This window comes from Zootoca vivipara, chromosome 4 (assembly GCF_965207765.1).
Source record: "Zootoca vivipara chromosome 4, rZooViv2.hap1.1, whole genome shotgun sequence".
Classification (NCBI taxonomy): Eukaryota; Metazoa; Chordata; class Lepidosauria; order Squamata; family Lacertidae; genus Zootoca; species Zootoca vivipara.
In genome coordinates, this window is record NC_142587.1 from 49,714,771 (window position 1) to 49,742,414 (window position 27,644).

General features: G+C 42.9%; 1 protein-coding gene and 1 long non-coding RNA gene across 3 annotated transcripts in view; one reads left to right on the forward strand and one right to left on the reverse strand.

Annotated features, from left to right (window-relative positions):
- The window catches only part of DSCAM (DS cell adhesion molecule), a 332,481-nt gene that overhangs the window by 275,933 nt on the left and 28,904 nt on the right, over nt 1-27,644 (forward strand). The window contains exons 22-32 of the mRNA XM_035116259.3: nt 948-1,065; nt 2,094-2,257; nt 2,936-3,034; nt 5,058-5,246; nt 7,069-7,359; nt 9,775-9,951; nt 12,568-12,598; nt 14,895-15,010; nt 17,627-17,776; nt 19,630-19,827; nt 24,843-25,145. Of these exons, the coding sequence (XP_034972150.1) occupies nt 948-1,065; nt 2,094-2,257; nt 2,936-3,034; nt 5,058-5,246; nt 7,069-7,359; nt 9,775-9,951; nt 12,568-12,598; nt 14,895-15,010; nt 17,627-17,776; nt 19,630-19,827; nt 24,843-25,145 (1,836 nt within the window). The remainder of the gene's footprint in view (nt 1-947; nt 1,066-2,093; nt 2,258-2,935; nt 3,035-5,057; nt 5,247-7,068; nt 7,360-9,774; nt 9,952-12,567; nt 12,599-14,894; nt 15,011-17,626; nt 17,777-19,629; nt 19,828-24,842; nt 25,146-27,644) is intronic.
- LOC132591995 (uncharacterized) lies at nt 6,520-26,875 on the reverse strand. 2 transcript variants are annotated; one of them, XR_009557477.2, is made up of 5 exons: nt 26,782-26,875; nt 17,853-18,022; nt 15,690-15,749; nt 9,728-9,902; nt 6,520-6,877 (listed from the first exon to the last, which is right to left on the reverse strand). It is a non-coding gene; the product is annotated as an uncharacterized LOC132591995 (long non-coding RNA). The 2 variants fall into 2 exon arrangements; XR_015949565.1 differs by lacking the exon at nt 15,690-15,749.

The following is a 27,644-nucleotide window of genomic DNA, read 5'->3' on the forward strand; positions in this document are numbered from 1 at the left end:
CATGGGGTGGTATTCAACTGAGTTTTACTCAGGGTAAACCTATTGTGATTGATGGACCTAACTTAGGGCTTATCCAGCACTTCCTCTTGTCCCTCTTCTTTCGCCCAGGGAAAATTGCTTCTTTGTGCTCAATTGGAGCAAACAGCAGCCGGGATTTCTGCAGATTGCCATTCATTCTGATTTAAAGCTAAAGTGTGTGTTTTCCCTGGGAAAGGAGCAGGGCAAGCGGAAAATCCATGAGAGCCATCCTTTCTAGGCACGGGACAAGAGGAAGTGTGGACGAGGCATTAGTCACTTCCATTGATTTCAGTGGGCTTGCTCTGACTAAAACTAAGTTCAGTGCCACCCGTGGGTTATTTTCCATCTCTGTCCATCCTTCTTTCTATGCTGTTTCAAAGGACATGGAAGGACAGAGAGATAAATGCATTGCAAGGGGCTGGACTAGATGGTCATTGAGAGTCCCAGAATTCTATGATTCTATGAAATGTTGGCAAATGGGGGCAGGGAATGGACAAGGATGCTGCTAGTTGAGTACTTTTGATGTCAACTGAAATGCACCATACTTGAAGGCCACTTACCATAAGCACATGTGCAATCTTCACAGATTCCTTCCAGTACAGAACAAGGGGATCGGGAATTAAATAGGATTTTTATTCCCAGCTACCTTCAGGGTCCCTTCCCTCCCCTGCCATCTCAACTGTAGACATTGATCGTATTTTCTGTGTGCTCCTTTAAGCTGCCTGATAATGTTGGTTGAAGTTAATTTGCCTCATATAATTGTAGCCAGAAGCATTTTAACTTTTGCTTTAAATATTAAATTTCTCCTGGTGTGCGCACACACACACACACACACACACACACACACACACACACACCTGGCCACACCTCTGAAGAATATAGTGCCACACCACTGCATTTTAATCCTTTTTTACTGATTCACTTCTCAGCTCCAGCCAGAATTCTGACCTTCAGTGGCACAGTAACAACCCCGTGGATGAAAGACATCATCCTGCCTTGTAAGGCTGTTGGAGACCCTGCTCCTACAGTCAAATGGATGAAAGAAAGGTAACCAGCAACTTTGTATGAGGGTGGTGGTGGTGGGAGGGGGGGTGATTGCAAATGGGACCTACAACAGCATGTTGCAGTATGCAGTGAGTTCCTACTCTGTAGAAGAACAGGCTTCTGGGGGGGGGGTTAAATCTCAGCAACAGAAAAGGGATAAAGGACACCTCTTCCCCACCCTGTTCCTTTACTGTGCTAGCAATAGAGAATTGTTAGCATGAAACCTGAGCATAGGGGGTTTGGGGGGGGGGTTAGCACTGTGCATGCAGTTCTGGGAATTGTAAAATGAAAAGAGTGCCATTTTTTCTTTCCTTGCTCCTGAAACTTATGGTGTGTGGGGTTACTAACCTCAAAACACGCAGCCCCTAGCCCTAACTCCCCCCTCTTCCCCTCTATAAACCATGAGTGTCTTGAGAAGGTCAGAAACTTCTCTCCCCTGACTCATTTCCCAAAAGAGGTGGCTGGGAAGAAGTTAGAACATAAGAACAGCCCTCCAGATCAGGCCAATGACCCATCTCATCCAGCATCCTGTTCTCACTAGAGACCTGTGAGAAACCAGGGAGCAGAACAAGAGCACTATCCCTCCCATGGTTTCCAGCAATTGGTATTTGGAAACATGGCTGCCTCTAGCCAGAGAGGCAGAGCACAGCTATCATAGCTAGTAGCCCTCTCCTCCAATCCTCTTTCAAAGCTATCCAAGTTGGTTGCCATCACTGCCTCCTATATTCTTCTTTATAGATGTCCTGTCGTGGGAAACACTCAAATGCCCTTTATGAATTTTATCAACCTCTAAAACAAGTAGCCAATGAAACGCTCCCCAGTTGTTGAGGGGCTACAGCTTCCGTCATCTTTGACCTTTGGCACACAGGCTGGAGCTGATAGGAGTGGCACCCCATTGGCTAACCCTGTTATAGAACTAGGAGACATTCTTGCTTGGGAATTGCTTTTTCCTGCGCTTTTATAAATTGCCACTCCTGAGTAATGTTGGTTGTAACCTCTTTAATGTATGAATTTTGTTTCCTGTGAGGTAGTAACGGGACACCCAGTCTAGTGATGATTGATGGGCGAAGAAGCATCTTTAGTAATGGCAGCTTTGTCATCCGTACTGTGAAAGCAGAGGATTCGGGATATTACAGCTGTGTAGCCACTAACAACTGGGGATCAGATGAAATCATTTTGAATTTGCAGGTGCAAGGTAAGAAAACTACCTTTTTTTTAATTGTGAGATTAAAGCACTTTGATTATTGTTCCTGTAATTCCTCTTACATCACTGAGGATACTCCAGAGAATGAAATTTAGCACCCTGACTAATCTTAGGTTATGAATTTGGTGCTCATTACAAGTGGGACCTGCAACAAAATGTAGCAATGTGACATGGTTTCCTACTCTGCAAGAGAACAGGCCTCTTAAGGGGTAGGGGGACAAAGTTCCAGTGATTTTTTAAAGCTGCTACTTGACACTAGCACCGATGGTCAGTTTTCTGGAGATTTCACTGACATCACCAGAAATGTTGCTGCATTGCTGTGCCCCATTAGTGATTTGTGATGGGGGTGTACAGTGTTTCCTCAAGTAATAAATGGGGTGGAGGGGTGGAAATATGTTTCCCCTGCTTCTTGGAAGGAGATTGTTCAGGAATTGTAGTGATGGGAAAGGCAAAGATAAAGTTAAGGTTAAGAAATGACAGATAAAATTATATAGTATTTACATATCTAAGAAAAAGAGAACTCGTCTTTCAGTCTTAGCTGGAGATGTCAAATTGACACGCTGACAGATATGATTTGCCTTTTTTATCCCCAGCCCCAAACAATTCTTCAATAGATGTCTTTATGAATAGTTTGAAGTCATGCCCTAATTGTTAACTACTTCTGTCTAGTTCCACCAGACCAGCCAAGGCTTACTGTGTCCAAAACCACATCTTCCTCAATCACTCTTTCCTGGATCCCTGGAGATAATGGTGGCAGCTCTATTCGAGGTAACAGTGTCCACGTTGATTTTTCAGTGCTAATGTTTTATTGCAAAGAAGCGATTCACACATTCTAGCTTGATACCTAGTAGTGGGTCACCATGTAGGATCTCTGTGTAGGAGAAAGCAATGGTAGGTTATCCAGGCTTCCTGCCTAGCAGTGACTGTTGGAGATGAAGCTGTTTTGTACAAGTGATCATCATTAAATTTATTGCACTAGACGTTGGCCTCAACAACTTTAAAATATACTCCAAAAATATCTGATATAGCAACAGTCTATTTTTATTTGACACAATAATGAAAAATGAAAAATAGAATAGGGTTATTTGAAACTTATGGCACAATTGAGTAAAGCCCACTTTAAATTAAATTGAACTGAACACATGCTTACAATTCTCAAACAAGATCTGCCATTCTGCACTAATGCTTGTGGTGTTACATATGGGTAAGCATCTTCTAAGAGAAAACGGATAATGTCTTAGTCAGAGTAGATTGTTAAATGAGACAGAATTTTTCTCAGCAGTCCTTTGGGAAATTTCATTACATAGTGAATTACATTCTCCACCTGTTTTAAATTACAGGTGCAAATCTGTTGGGAAGTTATGTTATCTGTCTGTTTCTGCCTTCCAACATGGCAGAGGACAGAATCTGTAGGCATAGATCCAGCACAGAGGGCCTTCTCACGGTTCGCTCACTGTGAGAAGTGAAGTTACAGGGAACCAGGCAGAGGGCCTTCTTGGTAGTGGCGCCTGCCCTGTGGAACACCCTCCCATCAGATGTCAAAGAAATAAACAACTATCAGACTTTTAGAAGACATCTGAAGGCAGCCCTGTTTAGGGAAGCTTTTAATATTTGATTAATCATTGTATTTTAATATTCTGCTGGAAGATGCCCAGAGCGGCTGGGGAAACCCAGCCAGATGGGCAGGGTATAAATAATAAATTAAAAGAATTATTATTATTATTATTATTATTATTAAGTTCTTTTAAAAAGTCCTCCATAGAGGAAATAATGTTAGTTCCATCTAGATAGTTAGATATTTGATGGTTGTTTGGGGGGAAGGAAATGATGCCATTGGGAAATTTGTTATTGTTGTAACAACCTCGTCTCCTCCAGCTCAGTCTTCATATAACCTGCCCATTAGTTTTTTGTTTTTTTTTCTAAGTGGGCCTAAAATGATTCTAGATGTATCTGTAATGGACTTTGTATGTCAGTATGACTTCCCCTTTTGCTTAAAATTATATACTTAATTTAGCAGCTGTTCTTCTGATAAGAGGTACATACATTTATGAAATTTCAATAGCATTACCTGTATCTTTACTTCAGTGGAGAGCAACCTGCTTTTGCTCACAGGACAGAAACATGGGTCCTTGGGGGTTACCTAGCAGTCTCTGTAAAAATGTACTCTGTTCTATTCCCAGTGGTTTAATATAGACTTCATCCACCCCTGCAATGTTTCTGAGCCATACAATCACTTGGAAAATCAGTGATGCAGTTATTTTGAATGTGTGGCACCTTGCACATTGAGTTATGTGCAGTAGGCCACATGCTCAAATTACTGGCATGCCTACTTCCTATGGGGACCCCACTGTCACAATGCTCACCACGTGGGCCCCTGTGTACCTTCAGCTGGGGGGAATCAGGCTGTTTGTCCCACTGGAACACACAATACCAGTTAGTAATGACTAACCTCAGTCCCATTTATTTCAGTGGGACTGAAGTATGACTAGCATAGTCTGGATCTGATCCACTGAAGACAAGACAAGCACCAATCTATCCAATGTAGAATAAAATTATCATCTTGGCCTCACTGTACCTTTCCTGGTCTCTAGAAAGACAACCATCCTTTGCACCAGAGATCAGGAGCATTCTTGCTCTCTGACTGCAAAGGAGATTGTCTCAGTCCAGAAACGTTACCATGCCGGCAAGTCAAGAATAGATTTGGAGACCCCTAATGTAGAAACTTCCTGTGATATTTCCTCACACCTTTTGACCATCTACTCTAATTCTGATATCTTTGCATCTTTGGCAGGTTATATACTGCAGTACTCTGAGGATAACAGCGAGCAATGGGGCAGTTTCCCTATTAGCCCCAGTGAACGTTCCTATCGCTTAGAGACGTTGAAGTGTGGAACATGGTACAAATTCACGCTGACTGCTCAGAATGGAGTGGGACCAGGACGCATCAGTGAAATCATAGAAGCCAAAACACTTGGGAAAGGTACTTGAAATCATAGTGTGTCATTAATCTAGTGATAGTTGCATGATTTATTCAAGTGATAGTTGCATGATTTAGATTCTAAAACAGGCCAATAGCCACTTATCTGTGTCATACATTATGTAGTACTGCAAGGGAATTGGCTTTGTAGTGTCTTGTGGTCTGGCACATTCAGTTTGCTTGTTCAGTCTTGACATCCTTTTAACTATTGGATATTTTGCCACGTTGGGGGTCTCACTCCCAAAGTTCATATTGTGGGAAAATGAAGACAGTTTCCAGGGCTCTCTCTAAATGCTTTCTTAATTCTGATTGTGAATATGAAAAGTATGCTGAGTATGGAAGAAGTGGAGAAAGAAGCTAAGTTTTGGAAACAAAACCAACAACTCTAATATCAGCCATCCTATAGTGGCCCCTAGGTTCTGTTCAAAACTTTTGATTTTTTGTTGTTGCTGGCCAAAACTAAAATTTTAAGGTCAAATCATATAGATAGACATTCAGGCAGAATCCTGAAGATCCTAACTGGAATCCTTGCTTAACTGCATCCTCCTGGTTCCCTTTCAAAAGTAGCACTCTTGGATATATGGAGCCACCAGAGATGTAAGCTCTGAAACTGATTGCTTCATTCTGGAGAAACCGCAGGTCATGCTAGATTTAGAGTAAATGGCTGAGCCAGCATGTCACCTGTAGCTCAACAAGTGATTGGTAGATGCTTTCAGACAGTAGTAGAGGGTTTAGGTGAGCAGCAGTTGAATTGAGGCCAATTCTGAGCCTCCAGCTCAGCCCTCTTTTCATGCATAAATCCAATGAAAAGATGACTTACTTTTCATTGTGGGGGGGGGATCAAGAGTACAGGCATCAGTCATTGGCTTGAGCAACTTGCGATAGTCTGCTGCAAACTTGATGTATGTGTGCCACATAAACTAGGCCTTGTCCATACACCTCAGCTACTCCTGCTTAGAAATGGCAGCACCTACCTCTGCATGGCCTCTTTCTGCTGACTTTGGCAAACCTGGATGTCCATTGATGATTAAAGTCACTATAAGATCAACCTTTGAGAAACAGAAACAAGCAGCAAAAGCTCTTGGCTACAGGGAGCTCACGGTAGTTATCTCCTCTGGTCTAACAGGATTCTCTTGTTTACCTAAGCAAGGCACACAAACACTTCTGTGTTTTCAAAGACACAGATAAACCACACAAGCAACTTTGTAGTTTCTAATGCAAGAATCAGAGTGGTCCTGTTAGACCAGAATATATAGCCTTGCTAAAAGCCCACCTACAGATTGAAACAGCCATTATTTATTATCATAGACCCAATTATCACTTTCTTGTAACATTATTCTTCAAGTGATAGATTACAACCCACAGTGGATTTGCATTGCAGCCAAAGATCCATTGCGTAAGCAGAAACATTACAATTTTTTTTAAAAAAATAAGTGAAGCATTTGCTTGCAGTGAACAGTTGTAGAATTTTGCACCCCCGGCAACTTCTGCAATATTTCAAGGGATGCTGAGGCGCATCTCTGGGATTGTACACTGAAGCCAATGCTGGAAGACACACAGTGCCTCTTGGATGTTATCATCGACCCCATCATTCCCATCCCAGCACATATCTGCATCATAAACTCTGTGGTGACCTGAAAAAGGAGAAATATTGGCAGATAAGAAAGTACAGATAGCTGACTTTTTAATTCATATATAAGGATAAAAAAAATTAGTGTTCACATCTTGCAAGTTAAATGTCTTCCATCTGAAAAATGTGAAAATCTCTCTGTTTTGCTATCTATTTATTATAACTCTTTCTATTTACATGTATATTTTCTTGCAGAGCCACAGTTTTCAAAGGAGCAAGAACTCTTTGCCAGTATTAACACCACTCGAGTAAGGTTGAACCTTATTGGCTGGAATGATGGTGGTTGTCCAATCACTTCCTTTACTCTGGAATACAGGCCCTTTGGCACCACAGTGTGGACAACAGCCCAGAGAACGTCTCTTACCAAATCATACATCGTGTACGATCTTCAGGAGGCAACCTGGTATGAGCTACAGATGAGGGTCTGTAACAGTGCCGGCTGTGCAGAGAAGCAGGCCAAATTTGCAACACTCAACTATGACGGGAGTAAGTGCATTCATTTAATTGCTGCCTAATGAAGAATGATCATAAATAATTTAATTTTACATAATCTAAGAGCCATTTAATTTTGTGTGCTGCAATATGGCATCTGCAGCAGCTAGAGGATAAAACAGTAAAGGTGTTTACAGCCTGAAATTCCATCTGCCTCTTGTCACGTGGAGGGGAGGGGGGATCACAAGGAGCTGTACAAATGTATGGCAGGCTTCTCTGATAGCCGTGCTTTCCAATGAAATTACAGCTTGATTTGGCGCAATGTTCCAGTGAAGGAGAAGGCTTCCCATTCAATCCATGACTCCCACTGTGCCAGCAAAACAAATCTGAGCAATTCACATTAACAAATGCCCTGACTGGGGTTCCTCCTCACCCTTAAACCGCCATAAATATTTGTTCTGGCACCAAGGATTCTCAGTCTTAGGAACTGGATCCAAACCCAAGTCAAAGTGCTTTCCTCTAGATCCCCTATGGTGTAAGAGAAATTATTTGTATTGTACCAGGATGTTTTATTTTTTTAATACACCCTTCATCTGAGGATCACAGAGCTGTTTACTCTATAAAAACACAAAAATACATATCATAGTAACTAATGAAACAATACACACACACCCCAGTTTAAAATGCCATTGATTATTTAATTAGCCAAAGGCCTGAGAGAGGAGGAATGTCTTTGCCTGTTGCCTAAAGATATGTAACAAAGGCACCAAGGAAGCCTCCCTGGGCAATTTAAACTCAACGCAGGGCTTGGAGAAGCTGGTACTAACTTTGGTCCCCAAAGCAATGCTATGTGGCCCCTGTCAACTTTACCACAATTTATTCCACAATATAGTGAAATGTTTGCCCATAATTTCACTCATAAGAAAAAGGAAGGTGTGCTGAGTTGAAAATTCTTAGGTGTCTAATTTTCTGTTTATTTTGTTTGTGTGCGAGAGAGAGAAATTTCAGCCCAGCTCTAGGGGAAACAGGTTGTATGTGTTATATGCCCAGCAAATAACTGAGATCTCTTAGTATGATATTCAGTTCTCAGTCACCAGAGGTTTAGGGCTGGCATTCTTTTTTAAATAGCACAGTTTTCAAACTATGTACTCTGGAATTGTGTTGCTGATATCATTAGCCATTTTGTAAGAGTGGGGATGTGCTTGTGTCCCCTGAAATGATCCAGTTCTTGCTGTCCTCCTAGGAACCCAGGAGCAGGAATAACCTGAGAACTGGAGCCCTCAGGAGGAGATGTAGGGATGGATCCAGTAAGGGAATGGGCACATGCACCAACTTCCTCTCCTACATAAAGGCTGGTATGCAGCAATAATCTCTCTCTCTCTCTCTCTCTCTCTCTCTCTCTCGGGCAGGGAAAGAGGAGAGAGAGAGAGAGAATATGGAGGAGAGATTATGCCGTGAACATTACCAGCAGCAGTCACAGAAGAAAGGGTTATGCCCCAAAATTAGTCATATTGTAATGCTCTAAACACTTTATTATATGTTGCTTTGGGTATTTTATAAGGAATCTACTACAGACTTTATATAATAAGATAGGAATAAACCATATTATTACATTCAATTTACAATTTCTGAACTAAACACTTGTTTAGTTCAAATGTGTTGAATGATCTGCTTGCAAGACTAAATATGAAATAGGACAGTTTAAATTTAGATTGTCTACCTTGAAAAGAATAAGATGATGTGCAAAGAGGTCCAGGTTTTCCAAGGCTCTTTTGTTATGGAAATGGTGGCTGGAAGTGCTTGAAAAGCCATGCTTTGTCAGAATCTGCATTCCCAGTGGGAACTCTGGGAACTGTACTCCCTTTCTTCAATGAACTAGGAGGAACTAATACAAAGAAAAACAAAACTACAGTTCCCAGAGTTCTCATTGGTAATGCAGATTCTAAGCATATCCAGAAACCTTCATAGCAGAGAGTCAGGGTCTTGGGCAACTTCCCAATTGCCATTTTTCATCCCTTTTTATTATTGCCTTGGTAACTCCAGGGAAGAGTGGGACTTAGTGATATCACTGAAACTCACATTTCCTGGCTCAGGAATATAAATCTCAGGAGCTTGCCACGCTCTCCTCAGATAGAAGAGCTGAGCATTACAAGCCAATAATTGTCCTCTGGCATGAAATTTAATTGGCTTGATTGAAGGGTGCACATTTTTCACTTTGCATCTGTTGAAAGAGAACTTATAAAAAAGAGCAACATTATTTCAAGGCAATTAACATTTCCTAGTTTGCCTCTTCACTAGAAGTGGTAGAGTTGACAGGTGTGCCTTAAAATAGCCCATAAAAAGTTAGTGTGATGAAGCTTTCCTAATTAATTAAACCTCTTACAGGTGAGCTTCTGTACACCGTAGTCACTTAAAAACCAACCTTTTCTCTTCATTGATAGGCATCTAATGTCATGACACTGTTTCCAGGTACAATCCCTCCACTCATTAAGTCAGTTGTCCAAAGTGAGGAAGGTCTGGCAACCAATGAAGGGCTAAAGATGCTGGTGACCATTTCCTGTATCTTGGTTGGGGTCTTGCTGCTTTTTGTGCTTCTGCTGGTTGTGAGAAGGAGGAGGAGGGAACAGAGACTGAAGAGACTCAGAGGTAAGAATGGACACCCCTTACTTGCTTACATGTATTTTGGTCACCTCACCGAGAATGTCTAGCTGAGATTGTATATATAGATTAAGGAGATGTCAGAAGCTTGTAACAAGTAGTGTCCATTTTGTATGTTACAGCAGCAGTATCACTGCTGCTTCTATGCAGCTCCATCTAACTCACTATAACATTATTGAGAAGAAGATTGCTTTTCAGGGAAGCGTACAATGTGAATATTTGCCATATGGTGAGAGCCGCCAGTTTTCTCAGGGGAGCGGGACAGACCAGGGATGGCTAACCTGTGGTCCTCCAGTTGTTCTAGGACTCCAGATCCCAGCATCCCTGATTCTCGGCCATGCTAGCTGGGGCTGGTGAGAAATGGAGTCCAACAACTTCTGAATGGCCACAGGTTGGCCACCACTTGGATAGTTCTGCTGAGCAAGGTTCAGACCATTTCTGTAATGTAAGAAGTGCCCTGTAGTACCCAGTTTACCTGGTTAAAATAAGCATCAACACATTGTCTATTGATTTGCTGCACTGCGGTACATACTTGTTTCAATGGAGATTGAACTCTCCTTGTCTTGTAACCCCAAATCCCTTTTCAGTTGATGGACTCACACTTTTCTAAATGTGTGACTGCGACTGTGCTGTGTACCCATGCCCTTTAAGTTGTGTGCCCTGCCAACTCTGCCCTAAACATCTGCATGTTTCAGCACAATGAAACAAATGAGAGCCTAGAGCAGGCATCCCCAAACTTCGGCCCTCCAGATGTTTTGGACTACAATTCCCATCTTCCCCGACCACTGGTCCTGTTAGCTAGGGATCATGGGAGTTGTAGGCCAAAACATCTGGAGGGCCGCAGTTTGCGGATGCCTGGCCTAGAGCGCACAGCAGTATGTCCTTTATGTTTACGAAGAGAAAAATAATGGGCAGGTATTTTTTTGAAGTTTAGAGATTGGTGAATTTTGTTTTCTTTACAATATCAGATATTTTACTATTGGAGATCTTGTTTGTTTTTTGTCATAAGAATGAGGTACTACCTATCAATAATGCAGTTGTACATAATTCCCACTCTGTCTCCAACTTTTGTTATTCCCGATTCTTAAGTTTCAAAGACAACAAAAGAAGTGATGTTGAAACAACCACCTTTATGCTGCTGTTACATTAATTTGGACAATTTTTTCGGGGTGGGGGGAACACTGACATCTCTCATTTGCTAACTTGTTAAGAATATCAGAAGTGTTTTACAGTATATGGATTCGTAAAGCAGGAAGTAATCCCAGGAGGAAATGGTTAAGGAATAGAAAATTTTCAGATACGGGGGGGGGGGGGTTCCAGATAAATTGCATGCATGCTTCAGAAAGTATCTAATTTTTACAAACATGATAAATTAATAGAAAGATGAAGTAAATTCAGCACCTGATGTGTGACAGTAGCCATTTTCAGGATATATATTGTTTTCATATCAGTTTTTTTTTGGCACAAGCATGCTACTATGCTGCTATAAGATTGATTGCAAATTCTGAATAAGTTGCACTATATATTTTCTAATATGCACTCATTATTTTATTTGTTCCAAATTATTTCTTGTGTCTCTTTATTAAAAATATTCCTTGGCAAGTAGTAGTGATAATAAAACCTAAGCATAATAATGATCCAAAACAAACCAATAATCCAATAGAACGTAACAGCATCAGTAATAAAAGTAGTGGCATGAAAATTAGTCCTGTGGTCATAGGTCTCCCCCAAACTCTTCTCTAAAAATGGGAAAGCAGAACTGAAAAGACCCCACTCTGTGTATTCATCCACCAAGCTTCAGTCAGGAGAAAGGAATTTGGAGGAGGGACCTAAGAAGTTGATCAGAGTTCATGGGAGAAGGTGGTTCATAAAGTACTCAGCCCCCAAATTGTTGAGGACTTTAAGGCAGAGATGTGGGGCTTGTGGTCCTCCTGATGTCTTTGACTACAACCATTGGTCATGCTGGCTAGAGAAGATGGAAGTTGGAGTCCAAGAGCAACTGGAGGACTGCAGGTTTCCCGTCCCTGCTTTAAGGTAAGAACCAGTACCTTCAATTGAGTCTGGAAATTAATAGATAACCAACATAAACCATACAGAACTAGAATAATACACTTTGTCTGGTTGGCCTGACAAAAACACTGGTGCTTTTTTTACTATTTGAAGGCTCCATATGGTTTTCCAGGCCAGCTCCACATAAAGCATATTACAATAGAATCTAGCAGTTCTACAGCATTGAGTGGGCATGGCCAAGTCAGTCTTTGCCAGTAAAGGGCATGACATCCAGCTGAAGCTGGTAATTATGTGGCCACGTGGTCATCCAGAAGAAATGAAAGAGTGAGGTGCAGGCCCAAACTGAAAACCTTTGACTTCAGAGGAAGTGCAACCCCATCCAATCAAGGCTGTATATTGTAAACTCTTGATCGACCAGCAGTATTACCATTTTTACTGGATTAAGTTTCAGTTACTTCTTCCACATCCAGTCCCCCATCACCAGGAAAAATAATATTAAATAGACAACAATGCTTACAAATGGATTAATTGAACAAACATGCAGTAGTAATGAGCTATTTATGCAGTGTTAATAGTTTTCCCGTTTTTCCCTAGATGCAAAGAGTCTGGCTGAAATGCTTATGAGGTAAGAATAATGTGTACAATTTGTCAGTTTGGTTGTGATACAGGAGTATCAACCTGAGATCAGGACTGGGATTTTTTCAAAATGCATAGCATGTGTTAAGGAAACATACCATTTAAATATTCTAAGGAATTTTCAACATAGATTTCCAAGTTATAGTCTGTGTGGTGTTGGAGGAGGTATGTGGTTAGTTTAGTTCTGCTGAAGAGCATGGATTCAGAGTACCATGTATGGTGTTTCTTTGTTTGCTTGATATTTGTATTTATAGTCTACTCTTCTCCAAGCAATTCCAGGGTGGATTTCGTGCAGTTTAATCCAATAAATAAAGCAACATAATTGTTACCATCACTAATCCAATCATAGAAAACAAATAAAAATCAAGGTCAGTGAAAGTGCACCTCAGATGAGAGGGCATTCCACAACGTAAGACAGGAAGGAATAGCTCTGCATATTTGCACTAGAAGCCAGCTATATTAGGAACAGTATTGGTTGTCTAAAGCCTGTAACATCTTAGATGCACCCCTCTTCCCCTGAAATCCGTCTAACAGGTTTGCAAATCTTTTTAAATATTTCTCTTTGTTGTTGTTTTTAATAAGACATCAGTGGGGAGCCTGCCGGCTAATTAGGCCAGACAAGGTTCATGTAAAGCCTTTCCCCCCAAAGCATGCCCACTAGGCTCACATCTGACATCGAATGGAGCCTTGCATATGGGTCAGATAAAGACACAGCTGCAAAGGAACAAGCAGGAGCTTAAAGAGCACTCCTGATCCTACCTTGGCAAGCAGGGTTCACTGAGAGCTGCACCTCTTTGAAGGCATGCTGTCAGCACCAATCAGCTGATTGGCTCTGACAATCCATTTACCAAGGAGCTCACTATCAGTGCCAATCAACTGACTGTTGCTGATGGTGAGACCCTTTGAAGTTGTCCATTTGCAGACATGGCTTGCCTCAAACTGTGCCTGCAAATGAATTTTTTTTTCCTTTGCAGTGATTTGGATCTAGACTGTATCTGAAAACGGATTTCAAAAGGTCTGTCAGCACCAGTCAGCTAATTGATACTGATGACAAACCTCTTTGAATTTGTCACCTGTTGTCAGGTGCATTGAAAAATTGACAGTCTCTCCCACCTATCAAACATGGCCCATGGGCGGGTGGGCCAGTTCTTGATCCTGCTTTTGGGCTGAGAAGGGTTTCCTTACCCCTGTAGTAAGACAAAGAATGGACAAATAGATAAACTGTCACGTGGTGCTCTGTTTAATTATTTAAAGAAAAAAAGGCATGCAGCACACAAGGCATAGGGGAGAGTCAAGACTGATAGATGAACTCACACCAATAGAAAAAGACAATAGTTTCAAGCAGCACTGGGATGTTGAAGCAAATTAACATACCGGTAGTTGCTTTTATTATGTGGGGTATCATTCTCAGTGTTCTGGCTGTGAGAACAGCGCATAAGCTAGACGATTGGGGTGGCCTACTTTTTCCAGTTGTTCTTTTTTCTCAACAAACAATTAAAAATAACAGTACCATCTCTTTTTTCTTCATTGATGGTACAGATCAAACTGCTTCCAAGTGCTACAGATATATAGCAATTCTGTTGGTTACTTTGCACCTCTAATATAGAGGGTTGTGTGTATAAAATTCTTTGCCTTGGAATGAGTTATGAAGCTAATTTTCTAGTGCACACATTTTAAAATGAGAATATAATAGCTTTGGTGATAATATACTCATTGTTTCTTATCTCTGTCCCCCAATGCTGGGAATTAGTAGAGGAACAGTGGTTGGATTGCTTTCTTAAAATTTTATTATTGCAGTGTCAACAGAACAAAATGCAAAGTGTGTTGAAGGAGAACAGCGAACCAGAAGCAATTACTGCAATCCATATAAAAGTGTAAATAAATAACCACTTCTTAAATGTCCAGTTTCTCTGTTGATTAATATTTGTCATTGCCAATATATGGTAAGAATGCAATGCCATAAAACCCACCTTTCCTTTGATTGATCAAAGGGGTTTTTAGTCTTGTCTTTAAGAAATGGAAGGAAGGGAGAAATAAGAGTTTGTGATTCTATTTTTCACAAAAAATCTCAAGGGGAAAGGTTTATTTTCTCCAGTTGCTCCTGTTTTCCTAAGCTTCAGCATTAGATTAATATATTTTATGCACACATGGGAGAACTAATGAAAAGCATTTATTTGAACGCCCCACTTATAGCGATAGGAGACTAAAGTATTTATTTTGCTTTTAAACTAATTAATGCCTGTTCCCCCCCCTTTTTTTTGGCTTGTTGTTGTTTTGATTTCTAGTAAAAATACAAGGACATCGGATACACTTAATAAGCAACAGCAGACGCTCAGAATGCACATAGATATTCCCAGAGCTCAGCTTCTGATTGAAGAGAGGGATACAATGGAAACCATTGGTAAGCCAGCAATAAGCTCATGAGGTGGCTTTGTATAACAAGAGGATCTTACTAGCTCTGTGTTGTTTCTCTTAAGGTATTTACGGAATAGAAAACAGCCCCTCCAAATACTTTTTCTTACAGTTTTGTTTTTGTTTTGATGATAACAGTCCTGACTCAGTACTGCATGTGAAATGGAAAAGTTATCAGTGAAAACCAAGCTCTGTAGTTCAGGAAGAAAATTGCAAAGAAAGTGGCTGGGATGGTTTTGATACATATGCAGGGAGGAATTCAACATAGCACCAAGTAGCTCATTCTGTCAGTAGAAGCCTTTCAGCTTGCCAGATGAATGATCTCCCTTCTCCTCAGCCCACAACCTCTTCTGGGGCTTTCCCCAAAGCCCACCCTGAGCCAATTTGGGGTGCAATGAGGGGAAGGGACAAAGAGCCCTATTGTGCAGCATAAGACCTGGTTTCCCTTAGAAAATCATTGACTCCAGCCTATAAAAAGGGAAAGGTTGGGTCAGTTTACATGTGTCCTCCGCCCCCCCCAACCCAAACCCCCGCTACAGTTTGAATACTTCTGGGGAAACATCTGTGCTAGTGAAGCTTTCCACCCCATGGAAGTTAGTCCATTATGGCAAATGGGTCACCGCCCCATCAACAACAGACAGTCCCCACCTGCTTGCCTTCTAACTTACAATCAGCTTAGGGGGGTGGCACTGACTGTCAGTCTATCAGTGTTGCCTTTGTGTAGATTTCTGTAGGATGGAGGAAAAAGGGGGGAAAGTAGAATTAGTTGACTCCACCTGTCATCAGTTCTAGCCCCACCTTACTGTCAGCCTCCCTGCTTTCCGCCCTATTATTCCCAATGGGCACCAGCCACCACTGTTTCCACCTGTATTCTGAGGGACCTCTAGGTACATAAGTCTTAACCCACTAGTGGACCTCTGTGTATGTGTGTGTGTGTGTGCTGGTCAGCAGGCCTCTGGGTAAGTATAGACTCATCCCTTAATACAGTTTATGCACTTGACCTTGCTGTCAGAAAAATCCCTACACAAATCATTCCTTGGATCAGGATTTCTAAAGTTGAGCACTGGTGGCTCACCTTGTGAACCCAGATTTTCAGAATTGCTAAGCCAGGGCATCCAGCGGGAACACAGAACTCCTAATGATCCAGCTCTTGGAAAAGGGCAGCGATGGCAGGGCTCACTTTAAAAGTGGCTAATCCTGCATTTGGTTTCTACTTTGTTTATTTCCCTAATTTTGCTTCTCTGCTGTTTCTCTGCTGCCAAGCTTTATCACACGGGGGGGGGGGATTTACCCTTGTGTTGCAGTCCATGGACAGCAGAGTTTGTAGTGCAGATGCCGGCTGCATATACTCCTTTTATCTCTCCCAGAGCTACAGATCCCAGCATCATTAGCAAGCAACAGTTCCCATGATACTTTGGCGGGGGCATGTTTTAAAAGTGTGGCTGCGGCAGATGCAACCTGATCGTTGTTTCTGCAACAGGCTCTGTCTAACACAAAGTAGCGAGCCGTGATCCAGACCTTTGGTGAGCTTCCACATGGCTCACTGCCCAGAGGTTTTATTACCAACTTGAAAAGAGGCAGCTCTTTTTGCCAGGGGTGGAGAACTGTGTTCATCCTACTTAATACCTTTTTTGGGCAAAATGTATATTTAGTATTATTATGCATGGTTCTTCATGTTAATAGTTTCTTATCCAGGGGGTGGGGAGGAGGATATGTTTAGGAAATACTTGATTGTCCCACCGTTGGCAGCCTGTCTGGAAACAAATTTAAAAGTCATTGCATTCCCTGTTGTTCTTACTGCTATTAAGAATACCCAGTAGTGACTGCAGCAATGTAGGTGGAAGTTAAGTGTGTCAATCCTGATAGTACGATGCATAGAAATAGATTGTTTGTACAAGCTTCAGTGACAGTGGGTGGTTCACCATTAGCTCCTGTAGGGTTGGAACAGACCCACTCCCATCTTTTTATGTTTTCTGCTGCCTATTTAAACTGCTTATTTTTCTTAACTCATAATACCCTATATCTAATTATAGCTTAAAAGGAAAGGAAAGCTATCAACTCGAATCAGAAGGAAATGGTATTTGTTGAGATAATATACTCCCGGGGTGGGGTTGGGGTTGATATTAATACTATTAAAATAGGGTACTGCAGGTCTGTGTGGGGAAAGGGAAAGTTTACAGAGCCATTTTGGGCAATAATTTCTCTTCCCTGCACATGCCATTATGTACTGTGGAGCTGCCAGTGCATAAAGAAGCACATGGCATGCACAAGTAGTGCACTTTTCTGCGATTTCTATAATCACAGTAGCATCACTTTTATATCTTGCCTTTTTGCCATTATTCATACTGGAAGTAAACAGTACTTTCCATGTTAGTCCTTACTATGGTGGTGGTGGGGAGGAGTTTCTCACCTGAAAAGAAAAGATCTTTTCCCTTGTTCATTAGCTCTGGACAAAAGCAAGGCGAGACAAAATTCATTTGCCAAGTTATTACGTTCTAAGATGTAGTGAAGACTATATAAGTGATATTCATTCATTCTTCTTAGAAAATCAGCCAAAAGTGGGACACCATTAAGATATTCTGCTCTGTCATTGCCTTTCTCGCAGATGATCGATCTACAGTCTTGTTAACTGATGCTGATTTTGGGGAGACATCGAAACAGAAGTCATTGACTGTTACACACACAGTGCATTACCAGTCTGTCTCACAAGCCACTGGACCACTGGTAGATGTTTCTGACGCCCGGCCAGGAACAAGTAAGTCTGAAACACAGTTTGTTTTATGGTTCTAATATATAAAATAAACAAATATGCTGCAAAGTCTGTTGCTTACCAGGTGGGTACAGGGCGAGGCAGCAGAGAGGGTGGCGCTATGCCAGGGCACCGCTAGTTCATTTATTCTGCTCTGCCCTTTCTGCTTCCTTGGTCTTTGCTCTCTCACTGCTTCTCACTTCCATTTCTTTGGAGGCTGCGTGTTCCTCTTTTCCATATCTTGGCACATACCTTAAAATATGGGAAGAAGATACTGTTTGACAGCAGGGTTATTTCTCCTTGCCCTGCTTCTCCTTGTCTTGCCCCCCACCCCAGTACATAATGTGGGGTGGGATGCAGCTTCACTGGTGCTGGATCAGAGCTAGCACTTTTTCATTGCTTTGAATAATGAGTATATTTTGGACCCATCTGCAGAGGCCCTTGCATTCTAGAGAAAATATAACACCTGAGTTATGTGTTGCTGCTGATTCCCTTCCCTACCAAGATAAATTGATCTGCCGTCTTCCACACTGGTTCTTGTAAGTTTTCTTTTACTGTGAGGTTGCAATGTAAAATATTGATCAGCAAGCAAATATGATAGTCAAAGCTTTTTAAATTTAGTAAAATCCAGTAAGTTTTCCAACGTTTGGAATATTCCCCAACAGTTTGGCTTTGATTGTGTGTGATTTACAAAACCCATTGCGCAGAAGAGATCTTGAGTAAACAGATACATCATTCTGAAGTTTTTCATTCTGACAAAAATCCAGTAGAGTTTGCTAATGCGTGGAATGTTTCCTAACATTTTGGCACTGAGTATATGAAGTTTACAAAATGCATTGCATAATCAATATATAAAGCTGTGGCATACCATTAAATTGAGCTAGTTTTGTTCTGCTGAGCTATTCATCTAGCTATTGTCATTGCTCAACAGAAAAGATGGGACACCATTTTTATTGCTGATTGTCCCTTTTTTGTGCGTGTGTGGGCTGGTTATTAGCCTAATCTCAAACAGTGAACAACATAAGGACAGTTTGCATTTTTAAATGCCTTTGTAAGTAAGAAGGCTGCCAATCTGTCAATGAGAAGGGATGAATCATGAATAATCCTTCTATGACTACTTATCCTTAACTCACTCCTTTTTAAATAGTTTCAAAGCAATGTAAAAGAAGCGGCTTTTCTATTTTAATAATAATAATAATAAAAAGAGCCCAATCAAATAACCTATTTAATAAGTTTGAATTTATATTTTAATTCTGTTATATCCCAGTCTTAGTAACACCAACTCTATGATTCTATGAAAACCCTCTCAGATGCTTCAAAAGAAAAATCTTTCCCTGCTGCTTTCCACAAAATCCATACCTGCCCATTCTTTAAATAAAAATAAAAGAATAAATGGATATTAGACATCGGACACAATTCTTTAATTACTGTTTTCTAGATAATGCTTTTTTAAAAATCCTCAAACAGCATTTAGTCCACATGATACAAAAAATTATCACTTGCCTGGCAATTAAGCTTTGTCAAAGAAAAATAAACCCATAATGCAGGTGTGGGGAACATTTGACTCTCCATAAACTACAATTTCCTTCACCCCTGACCACCAGCCATGCTTGCTAGGGCTGACGGGAGTTGTAGTTCAGCACAATCTGAAGGGTCAAAGGTTTGCCATACTTGCAATAATAAAGGTTTAGAATATATTTGAAACTTATATATCATAGATGCTGATAGAAATTGATAATAAATGTATATGCCTACAGATAGGCCCCACTGATATTCATTTCTATCATGAGGCTCCATCACTCAGCAGTAATTCTAATCAAGTATTCAGTGCCAACATTACCTCTGTGTTTTCACTGCAGATCCTACAACAAGGAGGAATGCAAAAACTGGGCCCACGGCTCGCAACAGATATGCTAGCCAATGGACTCTCAACAGACCTCATCCCACAATATCAGCCCACACCTTAACTACAGACTGGAGGCTACCAACACCCAGGGCAGCAGGGTCAGTGGATAAAGAAAGTGACAGCTACAGTGTCAGTCCATCACAAGATACAGGTATAATCTTTCTTCCTAGACTTCAGATTCAAGACAATATTATACAGTGGTACCTTGAGTTACAAACGCCTCAGGTTACAAACTCTGCTAACCTGGGAGAGTTACCTCGAGTTGAGAACTTTGCCCCAGGATGAGAACGGAAATCGTGTGCCGCCGGCACAGTGGCAGCAAGACGTCCCATTAGCAAAAGCACGCCTCTGGTTAGGAACGGACCTCCAGAACGAATTAAGTTCGTAACTAGAGGTACCACTGTAATCAGAACAGGACATGTGCTGTATTTGATTTAGCATACAGTGGTACCTCAACATCCGAACGACTCGACTTCCAAGGGTTTCGGCTTCCGAAGTCGACAAACCCGGAAGTCTTTTCGCCATGCGCGCATTCTGCACCTGCGCAGAAGTGGTGCGCGCAGAACAGGCGCTTCAACAACCAAAGACCGACTTACAAAGACCACCGTGGAACGGATCGTCTTCGTAAGTCGAGGTACCACTGTATTTGATTTTAGCTGAGCACCCAACCAGATATGACTATAAATGCATCTTTACATTTAACCCTTAGAGCTGTTTCCACATGTTTAATAGCAGCAAGCGGAAGTTGGAGAGGGGGGGGAATTTTCTCCTGTGCTGAGGACCTGGGGAAATGTTATCTTCTGAAGATGCTGTTGGCTTTGGGAGGAAATTCCCATTAGTACCAGTGGGGGTTTTCCCCTAAAGCAGTGATGGCCAAACTTGGCCCTCCAGCTGTTTTGGGACTAGAACTCCAATCATCCCTAGCTAACAGGACCAGATGGGAACTGCAGTCCCAAAACAGCTGGAGGGCCAAGTTTGGCAATCACTGCCCTAAAGCAAACAAAGGGTGGTTTTTCCTCAGGACTGCAGTAGGGCAGAGAGCGTTGTGGAGACCCAAAGACTACAGCATGATTGAACCTTGTGTTCTTCTTGTGGTCTGAGAGACATGGAAGTACATGAGCCCTGAGACTTGCTCCCACTTGCCAGGTTGAATTTTTGTCATTAAAAAATCTGACCATGCCCCCATCCAAAAGTGCATATACTAATACTGTATTGTTGAATTCTCCCCTCTAAATGAAGGGACACTGGCGAATGTTGTCATTTGTAATATTTGTTGTTCATGAAAATACAGAATGGAGCATAAACAGAAGTTCTTTCAATAGTCAGCAGGTCCTAAGGGAACTGCTTTAGAGCCCTATTAGAAGTTCACACTAAAATCCTAGCAAATTTTCATGAAGACCTGATGGCAGTGATATATTTTGGAACAAATTTTGTGGGGGTGGGGGAAACCATCCTTCTGGGAGGATGTAGAACTAAAATAATTTGTGGAAGTTGTTCAGTATGAATGAAAAAAATGAGCTAGCCAGCTATACAGTAACTCAGGCTTGCCTTCCTGGGCCACCTGGCAGTAAAAGAACCAGGGAGGTAAGCAATAATGAACCCTTGCTTGAAGTGACAGTACCAAATGTCAATCAAAACAGCCATCTGAAGCCAATTAAGAACCTATGTCCAGACACCAATAGCTGGGAGGTATGAAAGGTCCACTCCAGTAGGTATACAGCTATGCTTTCAAAACATTTCACTAACAAGCCTTCTTATTTTATGGGCTAGCTAATGGGTATGGACAAGCCAGACAATCTCACCTGGGGGCAAAGAGGGAGACAATCTAAAAGTTCTATTAAGGCATTTCATCATTACAGAACATTCATGATAACAGGCTTAAGAATGTGAGCTTTTAAATATGATTTATTCAATACTAACCTTGGTTCTATTAGGAAAGCCACATTCTACAGAAATTTTGCTCCTTCCTACCAGACGAAATAATGCCGTTGAAATGAATTTTAGTGTGATTACTATACTAGAAAAATGCTAGTTCAGTATGATACTCACCATTCCCTTGTTACATGAGGACACACCAAGGATGGACCACTAAGGCCTTTCCTTTCCTGCAACAGGGTTGCCTGCATTTATTGCCATGGTGTGATAAGTCCGGCTCCATCTGCACTATGCATTTAAGCAGGATCAGAGCACCTGAAACAGCCATGGCTTCCCCCCAAAGAATCCTAGAAACTGTAGTTTGTTAGGGCTGCTGATAGCTGTTAGGAGACTCCTATCCCCCCACCCAAACATTTTCCTCCCATCTACAATTCCTGAACCATCTACTAAGTGTAAGAGGATAAGCTCTCATCTCAGTATGCTTTGTATGAGAAAGTAGCTGAAATGAGATAATTTAAGAAGCACTGAAACACTGTGGGAGGTGAGATGAGGATACATTTTGTGCATATAACTTCATTTGCCTCGACTAAATTTATGTTTTGAATAATGCACTGATAACAGGAGGAAACAGCTGCACAACTCCTATTAATGGTTAATGATAGTGGTGCCCGAATCCCCAAACCCTTTTTTACACATTCACATTTGTGGTTATGCTGCTATTCACTTGCTAGGCTCAGGTCAACAGCAGGTTACAGGTAGGTTAATGGTGACCAAAATACCTATTTATGGGATACATTGTGTGAAATGGGCAGATTGACTTGGAAGGGTCATAGTTTAATGGGTTAAGGCATCTGCTTTGCATGCAGATGGCCCTCGGTTCATTCCCTGGCATCTCCAGGTAGGGCAGGAAGAGATCTCAGTCTGGATAGCTAGGCTACTGTCAGTGTAGACCAAGGGTAGGCAACCTAAGGCCCGTGGGCCGGATGCAGCCCAATCGCCTTCTCAGTCCGGCCCATGGATGGTCCAGGAATCATGTAAAGAGTAGAAGGTGTCCTTTTATTTAAAATGCATCTCTGGGTTATTTGTGGGGCATAGGTTTTCTTCCCCCCCAAAAAAATAGTCTGGCCTACCGCATGGTCTGAGGGATGGTGGACCGGCCCATGGCTGGAAAAGGTTGCTGACCCCTGGTGTAGACAATACTGAGCTTGATGGCCTGACCTGGTGTAAAGCAACTTCCTATGTAAATAACAAGAAGATAACAAAACAGAAGCAGGAAACCTGCAGGCCATATTTTGTGTCTGTGTCGCTATAAAAATAATGTTATGAGGGTTTGGGGGGGGGGAGGCTGTATGCTAGATCCTTCTAACCCCTGGATCCAGCAAGTGTTAAATTATAAGCCAGGCTAGCTTTCTGTGTTGAGGTGATAGCCTGGGTGATGGGCCATTAAGGGAAACAAAGGAAAGGGCTCTGAGAGGAGTGGCAAATGGGTGGGACCCCGACCCAGCATGCTGTTAGTTAGAAGGAAGAAGCCTGAATTTAGAGAGTTGGAGACAGAAAGCAATGTTTGACAGCAGTGTTTCATGTCTGTTTGAATCCAAGGCCGTTTGAGAAACAAGACCCTTTTGTGGTGTTAATGCTATGAACTCCTCCATTGTAGGCTCAGGTTGTATATATGTGTAAATAAACTACAGTGGTGCCTCGCTAGACGAAATTAATTCATTCCAGGACTCAATTCGTCCAACGAAAATTTAGTCTAGCGAGGCACCGTTTCCCATAGGAATGCATTAAAAGTCAATTAATGCGTTCCTATGGGCTCCGGGGGAACTGGTGGCGGCGGCGGCGTTTGCTCTCTTGGCTCGGGGAAGGCAGGCAGACACTTCCCCGAGCCAAGAGAGCAAGCGCCGCTGCTGCCAACGACAGAGCCGGATCCGACGAAGCTTCAGAAGCTTCGTCGGATCCGGCTCTGTTGGGCAGGGTGGGGGAAAGGCGAAGGAAGTGTCAGAGCCGAAGTGCGGTGCTGCGGCCGGGGGCTTTTTGCCGTTTGCCTCCCCCTTGGCTCAGGGAAGGCAAATGGCGAAAAGCCCCCGCAGCGCCGCACTTCAGCTCCGGGGGGCGCTCTGTCAGGCGGTGGGGTGGGGAGCGGAGGATCCTCTGCTTTCCCACACACACACTGCCTTTCCCCCACCACCGTCAAGCCCCATGCCAGCTTTTCGCGGCGAGAGAAAACCTTCTCCCAACGCCGCCTCCCACCTGCCTCCCCCAACACGGAGTGCAACTTCGGAGACATCCGAAGTTGCGCCCCGTGCCAGTGGCGCGGGGCGAGAGGAGGCGGCGGGGGAACACCTTCTCCCGCATGCCTTCCCCGACACAGAGCACAACTTTGGCGAAGGCAAGCGAGGGGCACCTAGCCTGCCCGCTTGCCTTCCCTGAGAAGGCGCCCGGCTTTCTCAGCGAAGGCAAGCAGGGCAGAGACCAGCGGAACACAAAGGGGAACCAGCTGCAGCTGGGAAAGAAGGCAAAGGAAGATCAGCTGAGAGGCGCTGACAGCTCTCAGCTGATCTTCCTTTGCCTTCTTTCCATGCTACAGCTGGTTCCCCTTTCGCTAGATGAATGCCCTGATTTTCTGATCAGAGGTTTTTATGGCCACGCTCGCAAGACGAAGCGGTGGCCATAGAAAACCTCATCGTATAGCGAGGCAACCTCCGATCAGAAAATCCTTTCGTTAAGCGAAATTTTCGTCTAGCAGGGCATTCGTCTAGCAAGGCACCACTGTATATATTATAAAGAGGCAACATTCTCCACTAGCCTCATTTCTAAAAGGAAACACAAACCCTGGGTATGTGCCTGCAAACCCAGGAATCTTGCACCTCTCTGAGATTGGTGTGATGTGCAACAATAACAATTCACCACAGGAGCTTCATTACATGAAATGTGTGTTGAAGAGTGAGAAAACAAGTACTGCTCTCTGTGGGCTGCAATTATCCCTTCTGTCTCGAATTTGCAAACACTAAATCTAGAATCATAAAGGGGGAAAGCTGCTAATGGAAACAACAATATTTACAGCTCTTTCACTGCTGAATAACCTATTTTTCCCCCTCCACACATAAAACATGATTTTTTTAATAGCCTTTTTACCTTGCTATACCAGTATGCTCTTATTGCCCAAGCTGACTAGTGGGCAAGAGCTAAATGGTGAATGTAGTGGACTTTGGTGGATTAAAAACCCACCAGAGAGAGCTCCATGCTGATGTGATTGCCTGTTCTTTCTTTCTTTCCCCTTCTGGTGTTTAGACCGAGCAAGGAGCAGTATGGTCTCCACAGAAAGTGCCTCCTCCACCTATGAAGAGCTGGCAAGAGCCTATGAACACGCCAAGATGGAAGAGCAGCTGCGACATGCCAAGTTTACCATCACGGAATGCTTCATATCAGACACATCATCAGAGCAGCTTACGGCAGGGACTAATGAATATACAGACAGCCTGACCTCAAGCACCCCATCCGAATCGGGGATATGCAGGTTTACTGCATCGCCTCCCAAACCTCAGGATGCAGGACGCGTGACGAACATGGCTGTTCCAAAGGCACATCGGCCAGGTAAGTGCCTTAGGACACTCTGCTAATTCCTTCCGCTCTCAATTACATCCTGTGGATGTTGTGTTTTGAAAATTTCTTAATGGAAACGGAGGTACTTAACAGTTCTATCAAATATTCACAAAGCACAGTCATATTGTTGCTTTCACATTTTGTTAAGCAGAGGTGTAAGCTCAGAATGAGCAAAAGGCAGTCAACCTGACACCAGAGCCTCAAGATCTCACCATGTTCTGATACCATGAATATCAATTTTTTAAAAGCACATACAAATAATCCAAAGGCTTTTTTAAAAGACCTGAATAAACACTTGCTTCTCCCCCCCCCTTTTCGGGGGGGGGACACACAAAGATTTTCAGTAATCTGAAGAGTATTTCCCCCTTTTGGGTAATTTTTCATACTATTTCAAGAACAGGGCAATTTTTCAGCACTATTTCAAGAACAGCTAGCCTTCTGGCTGCCCAGGGCAGCAAACCAGAAGGCACCCCACCGGGCGGCGTCCGTCACGTGACATGATGCACGCATCGCGCTATGGAGTGCGTTGCCGGGGGCGGTGCTCCAGCGCCACCGGCAACCTGCTCCGTAGCACGACGTGTGCTTCTTCCTACTCAGGCGGAGCGGTGAGGGGCGTCTCTCAGCGCTCTGCCTGAAGAAGCACGCATCGCGCTACGGAGTGGGTTGCTGGGGGCAGTGCTCCAGCGCCACCAGCAACCCACTCCGTAGTGCGACGTGTGCTTCTTCCTACTCATGCGGAGCAGTGAGGGGTGTCTCCGCTCCGCCTCCACCTGAGTAGGAAGAAGACAAAGCGCGCCATGGATCGGCTTGCCGCACGCTTTGTCTTCTTTCTACTCAGGCGGCAGCGGAGCGGCGAGGGGCATCAGCAACCGCCACTGACGCTGCTCTCTAGCCCAAGGCCAGAAACATCAGGGCCTCCGCGATGGCAGTCGTGCCGCCACCACAGTAGGGAGGGGGTGCCTTGCTGACCCTGCAGTTGCGCTGCCCCCCACAGAGCGGAGCCCGGGGTGCCCTGCCCCCCTATTGCGACGCACCTGTTCAAGAAATGTTTGTTTATTCATTTACATTGTCCTCAGTAATACCCAAGTAGCCCATCAGATTGGTTATATATAGTGTTGTGATGTCATACAGTTCCCTGTCTGATCTTGTTTGAATTGGGTCATACATGTGAAGGAACCGAATACCAGTCAGAGAAGCAACGGGGGTGTCACAATTTAAGTGTATTTCACAGGGGGGGGGCAGGTACACTAAAAATGCTAGTTTCTACCAAAATAAATTGTTAAGTGTAGCTCTAGGTCTTTTCTAACGTGACCTGATATTGGTCAACTGCTACTTTCCTCATTGCTCGACCAGGCACAAACACCACAGAAGCCTCCTTTGAGTAAGGAGGACAGGGAACAGTGGTTTCCCACTGATGGCCCCACTTCACAGGGCAAGACTAGGGTAACTGTGCTCCCCAGATAGAAGAGAGCTGATATGTCAGTATTGATCTTGCCATCAGTATTGTCAAGCATTCAATCAAGGGCAGACAGCAACATATTTGGGAGGGGGCAATTCTGTCTATCTAGTTTTTGGAGGGCGGTGTCTCCCTTGCCCCTGCTCTATTTATTACATTTTTGGTACTTACCGTAACTGCAGGATCTCCTCTCTTCATAAATAAAAGGCAATGTGACATAGCAGTTCCTTTTCACTGCCCTCAAGAGAATGTTGGGAAAGTTCACTGATGTTTACTGCAAATAGAAGCAATATATTTTCCTGTCAGTGTTGTTTCTTTCTTTTGCATCCATCAACACCAAATGATTATAGGTAACTGGCGTATAGGAGGGGGGAAATGAAAATGCGAAAAATCCAGAGACTAGAATGTCTTGAGGGATAGATAAGGAAACAGCATATGAATCCCTTCAGATCATTTGTGGCCCAAGTTATTATTCACTTTATGGCAGAATTAGATGGCTGTTTCTGCTTGTTCCAGTCCAATCCCTAATAGAACAAAATTGCTACTGATACTTTCTCCTTTCATTATATATTTATAAAATGTCAGAGAGGTATATACAATGCTGGTCCTCTGTTCAGTAGATACTGGGTGGTGTGTAAATTTAGGAAGAAAAAGATTTAGGGGGTTGCGATTATTCTGCTCTCTAGTTTCAGACACACCATAGTTTTATTACATTTCCTCATGCAATTGGGTCTCTGCAAGATTTTTTTAATGTCTGTAGAATGCTTTATACTGTATAATCTTTCATATAGTGCTGTTCCCTGCGTGGGACTAAACTAGATGGTACCAGAAATATTTGTCCTCTGTCTAGTTCCTCTTCCCCTTTCTGGAGTAATAAAACACACCATGTTATGCCTTTATTTGGCCCTGGTCCACATCACTGGCTACCATAGCGGGCAGGGAAATTGCACAATGTGATTGTGTCACGTCACACTATCATTACTACCCGCTGGGAAGAGGAAAGGAAAGTAGACATGGGATTGCTTCAATAGGCC